The sequence below is a fragment of the Eurytemora carolleeae genome, unplaced genomic scaffold (genome assembly GCF_000591075.1).
Source record: "Eurytemora carolleeae unplaced genomic scaffold, Eaff_2.0 scaffold102, whole genome shotgun sequence".
NCBI classification, from domain to species: Eukaryota; Metazoa; Arthropoda; class Copepoda; order Calanoida; family Temoridae; genus Eurytemora; species Eurytemora carolleeae.
Window position 1 is genome coordinate 437258 of NW_019396136.1, and position 14223 is coordinate 451480.

The 14223-nt window shown below is 32.3% G+C and overlaps 1 protein-coding gene and 1 long non-coding RNA gene across 2 annotated transcripts; both read right to left on the reverse strand.

Moving 5' to 3' along the window:
• Positions 1-753: 753 nt before the first annotated feature.
• On the reverse strand, positions 754-2003 carry LOC111695996 (uncharacterized). The gene is made up of 2 exons (XR_002763982.1): positions 1558-2003; positions 754-915 (listed from the first exon to the last, which is right to left on the reverse strand). It is a non-coding gene; the product is annotated as an uncharacterized LOC111695996 (long non-coding RNA).
• Positions 2004-2197: 194 nt separating this feature from the next.
• LOC111695995 (protein phosphatase PP2A 55 kDa regulatory subunit) lies at positions 2198-13940 on the reverse strand. The gene is made up of 17 exons (XM_023465503.1): positions 13772-13940; positions 13625-13690; positions 13002-13087; positions 12021-12198; positions 11557-11668; positions 9319-9427; positions 8412-8525; positions 8163-8202; positions 7848-7950; positions 7151-7225; positions 6669-6709; positions 5449-5544; positions 5098-5155; positions 4219-4306; positions 3832-3924; positions 3032-3116; positions 2198-2462 (listed from the first exon to the last, which is right to left on the reverse strand). The coding sequence occupies exons 1-16, from the start codon at positions 13782-13784 to the stop codon at positions 3057-3059; spliced, it is 1332 nt and encodes a 443-aa protein (XP_023321271.1). The 5' UTR covers positions 13785-13940; the 3' UTR covers positions 2198-2462; positions 3032-3056.
• Between the last annotated feature and the right edge of the window lie 283 nt (positions 13941-14223).

Genomic DNA, 14223 nt, shown 5'->3' on the forward strand with positions numbered 1-14223 from the left:
TGGGGTTGAAGTTCATTTCTTGCATGAAAGGAAAGGGTTAAAAATCTTTTCTTGCATTTTGAGAGAAAAAATCAATAATTTATGCATGATATTAAACATTATTTACATTGTTCCTGCCACCATGTAAGTCAAGGCCTAGTGCCGCTGCAAGTATATAGCCATGATAAAGATGATAAAATTCATGGTAGATTACAGGGTGTACCACGATTGAAACATGACAGTTGTAAGACGATTTGAATGTAGTTTTACAATTAATTTGCGACATTTAATCGTAAAAAACAATGCCAACAAATTATTTCAGAGATTCGCATAGATGTTTGTCGTCTCTTTATTTCTCACAATCTAGTGTTTCTTGCAAGTTGCAACAAACTCTTTATGATCGCTGTTAAGCCCCTACATTGCATTACATATTTTCATCTTTCTCCTGTCTACATTTGTGTTTTTGTTCAAAGTAAATGACTAGCTTTAGTACCCAGCGTTGACAAGGTTTTTATTATTAGTCAAGTTACCCAACTAGAAATTAAATTATGAATTTATGAAAATGACGTCCTTACATCACAGGAAGTAAATGTGGCGCATAATTTATTTTGTTAAGCCTGATCAACCCCCATTACCGATGGGATAACAAAAAAAACAGCCGATTCGGTCCACCCCGTTTAGCCAGCCTGGCGAATATATATATAAATTTGTGAGCCAAGTGGTTTCACATTTAGATTAATTAACTGCTTCTAACTCAAACATAAAAAAGACAGATTTCATTTTAAAACTTGTTCTCGAAAATACATTTAAATAAATACAGATTAGTAGTAAGAAGTTTTCAATTGGAATCTGGCTCCATAAAGCTTCAGGTTCTTTATTACTTGATAATTTGAATAAGTGTGTATACTTTATGTAGATCATGATATTAGCTGAACCCTAGATTTTGGTAACATATGTACTTAATGTTTTAGTAAGATTTTAAAGGTAACAATATCATGACAGATATAAAGTTACTTGAATGTAAACAACCCAGTTAACATGCAACAAATCCAGTTTTCGTTCAGACAAATAAAATTACAGAGCACAGGTTTATGAAGAAGAAAGATTTATAGCATCTGGTTTAAAACATTTAATTATTTAACGGCTTAACAAGCTTAGAGAAACAACAAATCATTCATTTCTGGCATGTTTAATTTTCTAATATTTTATAAAAAATTAAATAAAATCTGAAGATATCTATAAAAATATCTGAGAATAAGGGCGTTTTTGTTCTTATATAATTGAAAGTTCAAGATAAAAAAAAGTTTCAGAAAACATTTTCTGAGCTGCAATAACTGAAATGCATATAAACATAATTTAAATGATCACATCAGACAACGTATGATGGAAATGTTGAATACTAAAGGATGGTAAATGAAACCCCTAATATTTTTTTCACCATTTACATATAAACACAGTTTTAGTAAGTGCACACAGTTAACAGTGAACATTATCAACTTGTTACCCNCGTATATCTTTAACGAAGACAAAATCACATAAAAACTCTTAATATCAGACAGAAATAAAAAAAATGAATACTGTCTGGGCTGAAAATCATGTAATTCTCGAATATTTGATCTACTAATAAATGAATTTATCTGGATGGATCGCACAGGGGCATGATCATAACACCTCTGTAAACTCAGGGAGTCCCAGAACAAAATAACGAGCACTTTTTTGGAAGCATTTCTTCGCGCATGAAATTGATTAAAAAGATCTGTGATCACCAGTTCCTTTGAATTGAAATAAAAAGAGTATAAAAACTACAATGATAATTCTATATACGATCTTCAGGAGGCAATATTTAGATTCCAAGTTATCTACGGAATGCCAGATGACGCTGCACTGATGAAATTAGTGCCTGTCTTGTGGTTGCTAGGTAAAAGTTTCTTCAGGTAAATAAATTATCAGTGAAAAGAAGCGTCTTAAACCCATTCACAGGGACAACAAATTTCAAGGTTAATAATTATAATTAATTATTAATTATTATTGTAGGAGTTGACAGTGCAAGATAATATTGTGAAGGAGGGTGCCTTTCAGAAGTATTTCTTGTGATTCCATATATTTAAAAAAAAGCAACAAAATGAATCGGATGTTACAGGATCTTTTTGGCAATTCAGATCAAGGTAGGATTAGGAGAATTAAGAAAAAATGTGCCCGCATTATTTTGTGGACAGACTTCTTTGTTAAAGGAACTTGAATAAATGTTGAAAATTGAAAATATTCCCGTGAAACTAGAATGTGTATTGCAGAACCTTGTATATCGTAAATCTTGGTTTAAATACCACAGTTGACTTCTACCGGGATAACTTGTACTAATATCTGGTTTGAGACTTGGCCTATGGTGTCCACACAATCCAATGTTTTACTTCTCAGTAATATGAAAAGGTTTGAGTATCACTAGATTGCTGCTGTTGTATCAGGTTCTCAGGCCAACATCTAATCTGAAAATGAAAAATAAAAATTCTGAAAAATCACCCATTTGAAAATACATATGATGCCGGAATTTTTGGATTTGGAAAAATTATAAGTAGGACTGACGACCTTATAATTCTGATATGGTTTTAACTAAATAAATCTAGTCATGCAAACGTTTCTCTCGTTTACTTTTTTAGTAACGATAATTTAGGTGGTTTTGCCAGAAGAAAAAAAAAACATTTTTTCAATTGAATTATAATAATAACTTTGATACAGTGAAACCCTTAATAACGAATACATCGGAAGAATTTATCAAATGTCGTCTTCACAATTTTCAATGAGTTTATACTTTATTACGTAAATTTCAGTATTTGCGAAAATAAATAAATAGCCATGAATATGCGGGAACAGTTTTAAAGAGTTCCATATAATCATTTAATTAAAAAACTAAATATCTGCAACATTCCATTATTAGAAAGTAAAGAATACGACATTTGATGAATTCTTTCGATGTATTCGTTATTAAGGGTTTCACTGTATGATTGTCAAGATTAATACCCATGGCAGAAGAGAGATCACTTTTTGTATTATGTACCTGAATATATAGAACAGATTTGAGTTTAGTTTTTCTCTTGGAATAAGAACAGGTTGTTTGTGGCAGCAACAGCTATAATATTTTCCTGAAAATATTTATATATTCACTTAAAAAATGTATTATTTCCAAGATTGATTTTCTAATCGTAAGTCACGCATAAATCAACAGGATTTTTCACGCAATCATTTACTACCTCTCAACCAAAATAATTCATTTGTGATAAACGAGTTCATGAAGAACTTGACAAATCTCTTCCATTTCTTAGCTTTTATCAAGGTACTAGTGCAAGGAAAGTTATTTCAGAGGTGTACGCATTTTTTGTACTGCAGTTTCCTGTCTTTGGGTGGAAAAGTAAGCACAAGACGGATGTCACAGCCTGATATTCAATACATTTTCACAAAATTAAGCTATGAAATATTCTGGTCATCGGAAACAATGTGAATTTTCAAAATTAAATGCTTTTAACCTCCTCGGATACTGAACGAACACTGATGCATTCATTCTTGTTCACTAAGTCCGCCCTGAGAGAACTTGTTTCAATCTGTACGCAGATCATACGTGACCGCAAATAACTTTCCTTGGCTTTTATTATCTATAAACGTTCTTCATTACGAATCCGCGATAAGAGTTAGGGCACTCAGTACGGAACTTCAAGCTTTTTTTGATAAACACGGCGTATCTAATGTATGTATGTACAAGTTATGATAACGATTGTAAGTTCAATATTTTACAATGAACTTGTGAAGAGGTTTTGGTTTTACTGAACCTCAATGTCTTATGGAATTCGGATAATCCTATACCTGAGGATGCCAGGCAGTGTGGAGTATCTTCTTGTTGAAGTCTAAGCAGTCGACGCTGATCTCATCCTTCTTCCTCTTACCGCCAGAGCAGACCTAGATGAAGATTTTTTTTATTTTGAATATTGCTTTTGGGGGATTTCTGGATAATTTAATAAATTTTTATGTTCCTAAAACAACCCTGCATGATCACGACAGTTTTGTACATTGGTAAATACTTAAAAAAATCTCTATCGGGGGAAATGATGAATCCTGCATTAAAAACCTCTAGCATAACTAACACATTTAAAATTATACCGCTTTTGGAAAGAGAGAGGGATTATATTTTCAAGAATGTATATATATACCCTTATTTTGAATCTTACAGCAGTTTTGGGGCATGTGAAATACCTTTCTCGGTTTGAGCATTGTCTTTGGCTTGGCAACATCTCTGGAGGCTTCTAGTGTCACCTCCTTCCGTGAACTCCGGTCAAACATTCTAGAAATAATACGAATATTGCTAATAAGATATTTATTATTTAATTAACTAGCTGGGGTGCCCGTTAACGTCAATATTCATAGTCATAGTTTCTCCCGCCGTTAACCCTTGCTTGGTATTAAATCAGATTTTCATCTGAAATGTTCGGCATTGCCTGTGGATTTATTTAGTCTGTCTCTCCCATGGGTTCTCTCAAAAAAATTAAGCCAATTCGGATAAGCTATTTGGTGAGATATAGCGAACATATAAATATATAAAAATAAGAATCAAGAGCTTGCTTACTTATGTAACTAGCTGGAAGTGCCGGGTGTGAAATTTTAAATATTGAAGAAAAAAATTTATTTCAGATTTGTTTTGCCTATGTTACCCCCAGGGTAGCCATGGGTTAAAAAATGTCAGCTAAATTGGCACGGCCGTTTAGATAGCATATCTAACTATATATCTATCTATTCTATATGCTTTGCTTCTCTGTCTGTTTGTATCTAATTAACACCAAAACGTCTGAAACGGTTGAGCCCAACTTTTGTGCTAAGTTTATATATATAATATATATAGAAGTGAAGAGCTTTCTTATAACTTATAAGACAACACTTTCCTGGAAAGAAACTAAAGTTTCAAATAATCTTACTAATAACAAAAATAGGAGATCAGCATTGATCTCGATATCCGCAATTCTTGGTCACCCAACAGATTATAATATTTGATCAAAGTTACATGCTCTGTATATTTAAATTACGAATCAACGGAGCTAAAAGATTCCAGGCCCTGACCTTAAATCAAATAAATCCTACCTGAAGAAATTGTTGTAGCTGCCGGTCATAATTGCTGAGTCTGTTCCGTTCCAGCAGCCTTAAAATATAGCTAATGACAATATGAATAGAATTAGGGTTAAAATTCTCTGGAATATTCAAACACCTTTATAAATTATTTTCTCACTTTAAAATGTTGGTGTCTTAATGATGTTCAAGTGACATTTCTTGTATGTAAAGATGTACAATGTTCAACCAGATAAAGCGTTGGTGACGTTGTATTTCTTACTTAATTAGAACCGTGCCAGCGTAATTATTCCAAAAATGGCGGCCTAGTGTTAAAATCCTGTTTTAACTTGTAGTTCAATCTCAATAATTTTCTCTTGAACTTACATTCGAATTTATCGAAGATGCAGTCGTTCTCGTAGAGTGAACACAGCTTCGACCTTAGGTACTCGTGCACCTTCACATGGTTAAATAAGTATACTTCTTGAATTCAAATACTTAAACATTTTCAGATGTACTATCGTTGTCAATTGAAACTTAGTGCTTGCCATATTATTTTGATGCAGATCTTGGATCTAGGACAAGTCTTGTAAAAATATAAATACATCGCATACATTTCTATTGTTATGCTGATTTCTTTTAGAAAATGTTCTTATTTGTTAATATTTTGTAATTGATAAAACACATTTTTACAAATTGCAAAATCTTTGTGACATTTCATAATAAAAATATAAAATAACAGAACGACAGTCATTCCACCAATAATGTGTTCATAAATTAAGGATTTCAAACTATGTCAATTTACCAAGATACTTAATACATTTTGAAAAAAAATCACAAACTTAAAAAACCCAATAACATTAAGGCGTAGACTACTTCAAGTTCTTAAAGACCCCACGCCCCTCCTGAACAAGAGCAACTTCCCGGGATTTTAATAATCAAAGTTGGGTCATATTGATGAAAGAAATAGTTGTCATGGACGGTTGCTCTATTCTACAAGTGGCCGGGGTCCACGTCAGAATGAAATGGATCCTATGCACTTACTAAATGCATGGCATTTCAAGATGACACGATCAAATAGATAGTAACCCCTGTAGTTTATTTCCTAGCTATCTCCCTAAAGTGCCTAGAAATCATGTATTATCTACTTATAAAAGGGGGGGGGCCACAAAACGTATTACTCTCCGGAAAATTTAAACAGTGTTTAAACATAACTTAGAATTGTCGTAGGAGGCTGATTTTTTGCATGCAAACTCAGAATTATGTATATTACGTGCATTTTTTGGTTTTGAAGGAATATGAGCAAAAGTGCGCGCGCGCGCGCGTTTTTTATGAAAAAATGGGACTTTTTTGACAGTAAATCAATGTTAACTTCATTAATTGCACTTGAAAATTTTTCCTGACACTCTTATGCCCTCGTTCACTGAAATTAAGAGTAACAAACCTTTAAAAGATATTTTAATGTTTCTAAAAGTTTGTTTGAGAACATGGTTTTTATGAAAAATGCCAAGAATATTCCCCTAAGACAGAAACATTAAACATTCTTTCGGAGTACTTTGTACATATTACACTATTACAGGGATGTTTATTTTACAGAATAGTAAAACTATTTTTCAACATCCAAAGAAAGGCTTTCAGAAATTTGTCTCTATACAAATCCATAGAAGGGGAGTGGGAGGGGGGGAATAAGTAGCCTAACATACGTAAATGAAAAGGACCACTGAAATGCCAGTCAGATGACCTGGGTCCCCCACTCGTTACAGTATTAAAATTGGCTTAACATTTTCTTCATTAAAAGCTCCCCTGACTATTGAGTAGTTTAAAACATGGACGTAAAAGTGAGTGGCGAAGTGCTTATAATTAGGATCCAAGGGGTACAATAGTATCAAAACCCCGTTAAAATTTTCCTTTTGCTCTTTTACACAAATCTTGACTATTTAATAATGAGCGATCATTGAAACTTCATAATCTTTGAATGTTTCACCATAAAACTCAGCGAAAAAAAGAGAAGAAAAAAGTTTGAATTTTTTATCTCTTCCAGGAAATCAGTAATCTTTAAGGAAATGTACATGCTAGCTATCTGCAGTACCTGGAGATCATGTATCTACCAGAGTTGGAGAACTTGACATCAGAAATCGAGGAGATAATTTCAGAGAAAAAAGATCTGAAAATAGAATCATCTAGATACTGTAAAGGGTACAATAGTAAATATTAGAAGCTTGTGTTAGAAAGCCTTAAATCAATTGAAAAGAACTCAATACCTTAGTTATTTTGCTGAACCTGTCTGTACGTCAATAATTCAGAAAATTCATTTCCTTTCTTTTCAATCCCCACAACAAAAGGGTTTAAATAAGACCAGGAGTTAAAAATTTCATTGGATTTTTATGATGGACCGGTTTTAATAGAATTTTCAACAAAATAACTTTTGAATACATAATGATCGAGTAACCTTTTAAAAAAAAATGTTAATTTTACCATGTAAATATCGCTAATCCTTTTTAAACGAACATCCTTTTAAGAGTGGGGCATGCCCAATTCATAACGTAACCTCATGAAAAAACTTTGAGAAAAATTACGTCGTTTTTCTACTTTAAAAAGTGTAGAATTCCCACAATTACCGTAGCATAAATCCGCATGTCGCTTATGCTTATGCTAGAAAAATAAGTATATATATATTTTATCCTTGTTGAGAAAATGTTTTTGAGAGTACCGTTGCTAATTGGCCATGACACTTTATATTTGGAGGTCAAGTGAAATTACGCCCATTTAATTACCCCTGATCTTACCGATTGGTCGGGTCTTCTGGTTCTTCAAACATTTTGGCGTGACTATCACAGAGCGCCGCCTGTCTCATATCACACAGTCGAATAGTTCCTAAATAATAATCAGCTATTTTCATTTGTGCATAAATCTAGAAAAATTGGACTTAAAAAAATGTTCTTAAAAAAAAAAAAAAATCGATTGATCCGAATTGATATCATAAAGTTTTCAAGCATTAGAACTATTCCAGGGAAATCAAAATAAGAATTTGAGTGTTTATGGAAACCTAGAAAAAAATTACTATAGTATTATCTATTTTTATGTTCCAGAAATGTTTTAACTTTCATTAATCTTTGGATGGAATTCGGAGGCAGTGATCACCTAGATTTAACCGGACATTAACAAATAGATAAATTTAGAATTTATGGACATCTTCATATATGGTTAAAATTTTTCTATACTCTGATTTAGAAAGAAATAAAAAATAAATGAAAAATTCTGTTTTCAGGCGGTGTTTTTAGACACGTGTTTTTGTCTCTCGATTCTCAATTTTGGACCAAATCATTCTTCAAACCCAATAAGATTTTTACCTCAGTCAATTCCTCCATGTTTGCAGGTTTGATATCTACTATGTTAAAGGATTGATCTGTGATCTCCATATGCCAGAGATTGATCCGAAGATCATCCGCGGATAGATAAGTTTCCTAAAATAAAATGAAATCTTAAAATTCACAAATGTTAGGATCTTTCAAAACTTCTGCATAGTAAATTTTCAGTGAAGTTGGATACATTTAAATCTTGCATTAGAAATTTTTTGTCTTTATTAAATTCTTCATTACTAAGTTTTTCTTCTTTTTACAATCTAAATACATTATTCATGACAACTGCATTAGTTAAAAATAATCCATTTTACATTCGAAATTCTTTAAAATGGTAGACGATGACCGAACAAACTTAACAAAATTTGTATTTAATTGACCTAGGATTGGGAAAACATTTGCACGTTCAGCGATCTGTTTCGATCTTGTTAATAAAATTAGGAATTGAAGACCTAATTATGAAAAGAGTAAAAACATACATAGATTTAATCTAAAATGTACCACGGAGAATGTCCCCAAATTGAGGACTTAAAATGTGAATAAGTAATCTCTGTTTGCATATCCGATAATAACGCATCACCCCCTTGTAAGTTTTAGAACCATGAAAATGTTACTTAAAGACAAACTCAAATGGAAGGGGAGGCCTTAGTATTAAAAAACGAGGTTTTAGTGTATACACTATACAATAAACTAAGTAGGCTAATCCTTAAGTAATGTAAAGGCCGGGTACTACATATTTGAATACTGTATTGTAGGTAAGGCCAAAATCTCCTACTGTCATTTATTAAAAACAGTTGCAAGTGAGTTTAGGTATATCGCTGTCAGGTGGACAACCCTGGTGTTCAATAAATATCCCGTCACAATCAGAGATTTATACAATAATAATAATATATTTTACCTGATCCGAATTGACAGAAATAGAGTTTATATGGTAGGTGTGGGCGTTAGCAAATATTCTGCGAGGTGAGGCTTCAACCATCAGGTCCATAGGCTTCAGTACGGGGACTCTGAAAAATCATCACAATCAACATATTTTGAGATTTACTTTTGTTCAGAATTCGACGGTGCACAGTGGTTCCGCGGCCGGACCAATTGAAAAAATAAATTGTCCTGAATTTTACATATTTTAAAATTACACCTTTGTTACCAAGCCGATACAGGAAAAAAATATACAGAAAAAGAAAGCTTGTCAGATAAAAAAGTTCCGAGTGTTAAAAGTTCAACGAAATTGGCTATTTCAATTTTCTCCGAATTGTCTAGGAAAAAAATGCATTTTTCCTTTACAGGTGCCATAATCAATATTTATAAAGCATTCATAAAAAATCCAAAATATTTGTCAAGTATAGATGTAGCTTTATTGGAATATAAAGTAAGGTAAAAAAAAGAATGTTGAAGAAAATGGGCTCTAAAGAAGAATTGAAAAATATTCATGTAATTTTGCAACAAATATTTCCTCTTTTTCCCGATAAATCTAATTATTTTGAATCGGCAACTAGGACAATACAAAAGAAAATAAGATTCTAAAACTAGATAACATTTCCTTTAAAATGGTATTTACGGAAAAAATCATCTATATTACGAAATTGCGATAAAAATTAGGATTTTGATGGCAAAAATATTCCCTATAAATATGACGACTTTAAAAGAATTCTAAAATTAAAAATTTTCTATACAAATTTTATTTTTGCAAATTTGCAGATTTGAAACTAAAAAACAAAAAGGTTTTATTCCGATACAAAATCACGAAATTAAGAGAAGAAGTAGGCTTTCAATAATATAAATATTACCCCAAAATTTATGATTTAAAATTTTTTTTCTCTCGAAAATGCAAAACTAATGATACAAATTTTATTTTTGCAACTTTGCAGATTTGAAACTTAAAAAGCAAAAAAGTTATAGTCTGACATGCAAAACATCTGCGAAATCAGCTTCTAGAACCACTGTGCGGTGGTGTTTATTTTCATGAAAAATCATTCCCCTGTTTAGAAAATCATTTATATCCCCAGAAGAAAGGTAATTTTTAAGGGTAAAATTGGCTTAATTGTGGAATATAAATCAAAGGGGAGGGTACTGTTTTCCCATTTGAATACATTTTGGACTCCTGTCTTCATTTTTTGAGGAATCTGAATGAAATTTTGCATATGGGCATAATTTGTGTTTGTTCTAAGTAAAATACAAAAAATATGATAAAATATGGGGAAAAGGGATCTGAAAAACCTTAAACTTCGTTCTGATGTTAGTAATGAGATTATTGACTAACAAGCAGGTGTTTAAAGCACCTATCTGGTATTTAACTCAGACTTTTTGGTGAAAAAGCTTTAAAAACATGGAAAAATGTGGAAAAAGAGGGAAAAATATTTTTTTCCATATTTTTTTATTTTACTTAAAACAAACACAAATTATGCCCATATGCAAAATTTCATTCAGATTCCTCAAAAAATGAAGACAGGAGTCCAAAATGCATTCAAATGGGAAAACAGTACCCTCCCCTTTTGGATAAAAAAAAAGGAAAAGGATGAAAAACTTTACTTTTACTGCACAATTACTCAGTTTTCCTTTCAGATCTTCAAAACTTATTCACCCAAATCAATGTATCCAATAAAATAGGTCCCAAGCAATGCTTCGGTTAAAATAAATTAACAGAACAAAACCATCAGACAGGTTTCTCTCCTTAGGATCAGTTTAATTTTGATGGGGATCCGGATACAAGTTATGAACATTTCTTAAAGTTTTATTTAGTTTTCAACTAAAGAAACATTTTCCAATTATTTTTCCGTTTTTTCGTTATTTTTATGCAAAAACTTAATCCATTCGGAAAAAAGGACGCTTTTGATAATCTCTTTATTTTTCAACATTGCAGATTTGGGATTGAAAACTAAAGATTTTGTTTGCAGTTTTTAGTTGATATTTTGCCCCCTGTATCCGCGCGGATCTGCATATTTCTGCGGATCAGGATCCAGGAAGCCAAAATGTTTCGAATCCAACGGATTTGGATCCTAAGCACTTCCTTTGACCCTATAGATACCTTCTTAAAATGTTTTAAGCTCCGTTTAAATAAATTGCCGATTCGCAACACCCCGTTCAATCAAATCCTGCTTAGAACACAAATATTAAAAAAAAACGAAAAAAATAATACCTTAGAGATTTGATGGACGAAGGATCTCTGATAGTTCCATTTTCCTCTTTGAGATTGTATCCCTCGGCTCTTCTATCCCTCTCACTCACTTTCCACAATTTAATTGTTTTATCTAGAAACATTATTAATTCAAAACTTCATTTTAAAAACATATTTTTTCATATTATTTGTCACAGAAGGTACAATTTAATTTAATCTTTTATTAGCATTGCTATTAAGAACTGAATTGAAAGTATAAAAAAGTCCCATTAGTTTCGCATTCAGATTTCACTTTTTGTAAGATATTATCATTTTTTTTATAAATAACCCTTAGATATAATAAGTGACTCATGAACGCTTCAGGGCCCTATAGCCAATTCAGCAGGGCTCACAACGATGTGCTATAGTATTACCCCTGTAGAACATTGCAACATATTTGAATTGAATAAAAAGTTTTAAGGGTAAAAAAAATGTTCAGTATTTACCATTTGTGGAAAGTAAAAAGTGTGCTGGATTTTTACGCTTCAGCCACCGGATCTTGTTTATTTTCTCTTCAATCTCCAGGGACTTGAGATAATCAAACTCTGGCTCATGGGACTGGAAGGTGCTGTACACATTGTACTCTCCTCGGCGCGGTATACTCGCCTTGCTCGCGGCATCCCTCTAAAAAGACGATAATAAATCAGTATCTTTAAACGGTTAAATCCCAATTCAAATCATGTATTTTAGTCAAACACAACTTGTTGTTAAGAGTCACCCCCCTCTTTTACTACACTTTGATGGCTGGGTCTGTAAAAGCTTTCCTCAATGGCATCTACTAATAGTTAACATGGGTTGAAGATAAAAAAGTAAGGATGAAGAGATAAAATTATTTAAAATTGCATTCTCATCATTCAAATGTAGAAATAGCGCAAAATTCGTTTTATTTATATAATTTTTTAAACAAACTTTGTAAAACATGCAGGATGTTTTACATATTACAATAAGCTTTAATAAACAATAGATCCATAGAGAGAAAATTTAAGATTGTTACATTTTACAGAGCCGGATAGGATTATTATCTAGAGCTAATCTTACTATAAATATAAAATTTAAGTCCCAGCCCGACCAAAGAATGGAATTACTTCTTATTATTATTAATAACAACAAACACTTCTGAACTTTTTATAAAAACAATGAACATACCAAATCATAAAATACAAAGTTCTGTTATTATCAATGTTTAAGATTAGGAGAATAACCCACTCCAAAAGTTAAAGGTAATTTCCTGAAGAACGATTTTTGGATCCCCCCCCCACCTTTTGATGTAACCTAACCCTAAATAAATTATTTATTAATTGAAAATTGTTGAAAAAGTGGTTATGTACAAAATTGATAGGAGGGGGTCCAAAAATCGTTCTCTAGGACCCAAGTTAGAAGAATTCCCAGCACTGCAATGTACCAATATATACTACTGAGTAGTTTACCTGAAAAATAACAACTCTACCGCCCTTATCCCCTGTAGCAAGAAGTTCTCCGTCTTGATTAAACTCGACACAAGATATAATATCCGCTAAAACAATAAAATTATCAGGCCCGTGAATTAATAAAATTATCAGACAGTTTCATGTGATTTGCAAGGATATGTGTTTATAAGTACCCCCTCCCCCTGATTAAAATCTTATCAGCAAACTCGTGCCCACCGCCAAAACTGTTCATTATATTGAGTATAATCTTTTATTCTTCAAAAGGTGGAAAAGATCACCCTGCTGAATAAAAAATTAGGAAAATCCAGATCATTTCCATTTGTGATTGCGATTTCTGGCAAACTAAGTCAAAAATTTATATTACATTACATGCATAATTAACAAGCACTTCGCAAGCAATGTATTAACCAAAATAATTATTACAGTTAGATTGACCTAATACAGAGTTTCTGAAAGCAGATGGATCACGTCAATGTTATGTTCGAGTATTGTGTGTGGGGGGGGGGGGGGGGGGGTTCGGAAACTGCGTTCACCCACTAGTTGCGCTAAATGTAATATGCTTTGATAACAGATAAGAGAAATACGATCCATATTTTTGAATAAAATTTTACGTCAATATTCACCTTCTGTTACATCATCGTCAAGAGTTCCTTTAACTTGAGAGAAACACCACTGAATGTCACTATTGCCTAGAAAATTTGATAATTTAAAATTTGTTTTACTTTTTCCGAAGAGTATATATTGAAATGTATTTATGAGCAATGTATCACCTGGAGTAGCCATTTTTGTAGTCAACCTTGAATCTTAGAATTATCAGATATCACAGTTTATGTCAGAGCATTAAAATTGTGAAGGCAAACATAGATGAAAATGGATTTTACACGCCAAAGGTTACACAGGAGACCTACCCAATGGCGGCAGAACAATGTGACGTCACAGCGCTCAAATTCAGAAAATCTTGCGGCATTCTTTCCTTTCCCTTTTTCAGGGTTAGATTTACCTCATGGTAGAAATTAAAAGTTTAATCTTTCTGATAGCAGTTATCAATATGAATTTTTAGACCGTTTCCAATTTCAAGATAAATATGTAACTAAAACGTTATTAATACCTGATTTGAAAAATGTTCTTACAAATTCTCAAAAGACGACGACATTTTAAAACTACCTTGAACATTAACAACCTATTGGAGGAATTGAGGGTTGACGAGAGGGAGCGTATGATG

Bases quoted from the DNA above. Each gene is read 5' to 3' on its own strand.
- LOC111695995 (XM_023465503.1), bottom strand. The intron at 8,203-8,411 runs GTAAAAATCTTA...GGTTAAATCTAG, and splicing joins ACATGGAGGAATTGACTGAG to GTGATCACTGCCTCCGAATT. The intron at 6,710-7,150 runs GTACTGCAGATA...GGATTTGTATAG, and splicing joins GGTAGATACATGATCTCCAG to AGACAAATTTCTGAAAGCCT.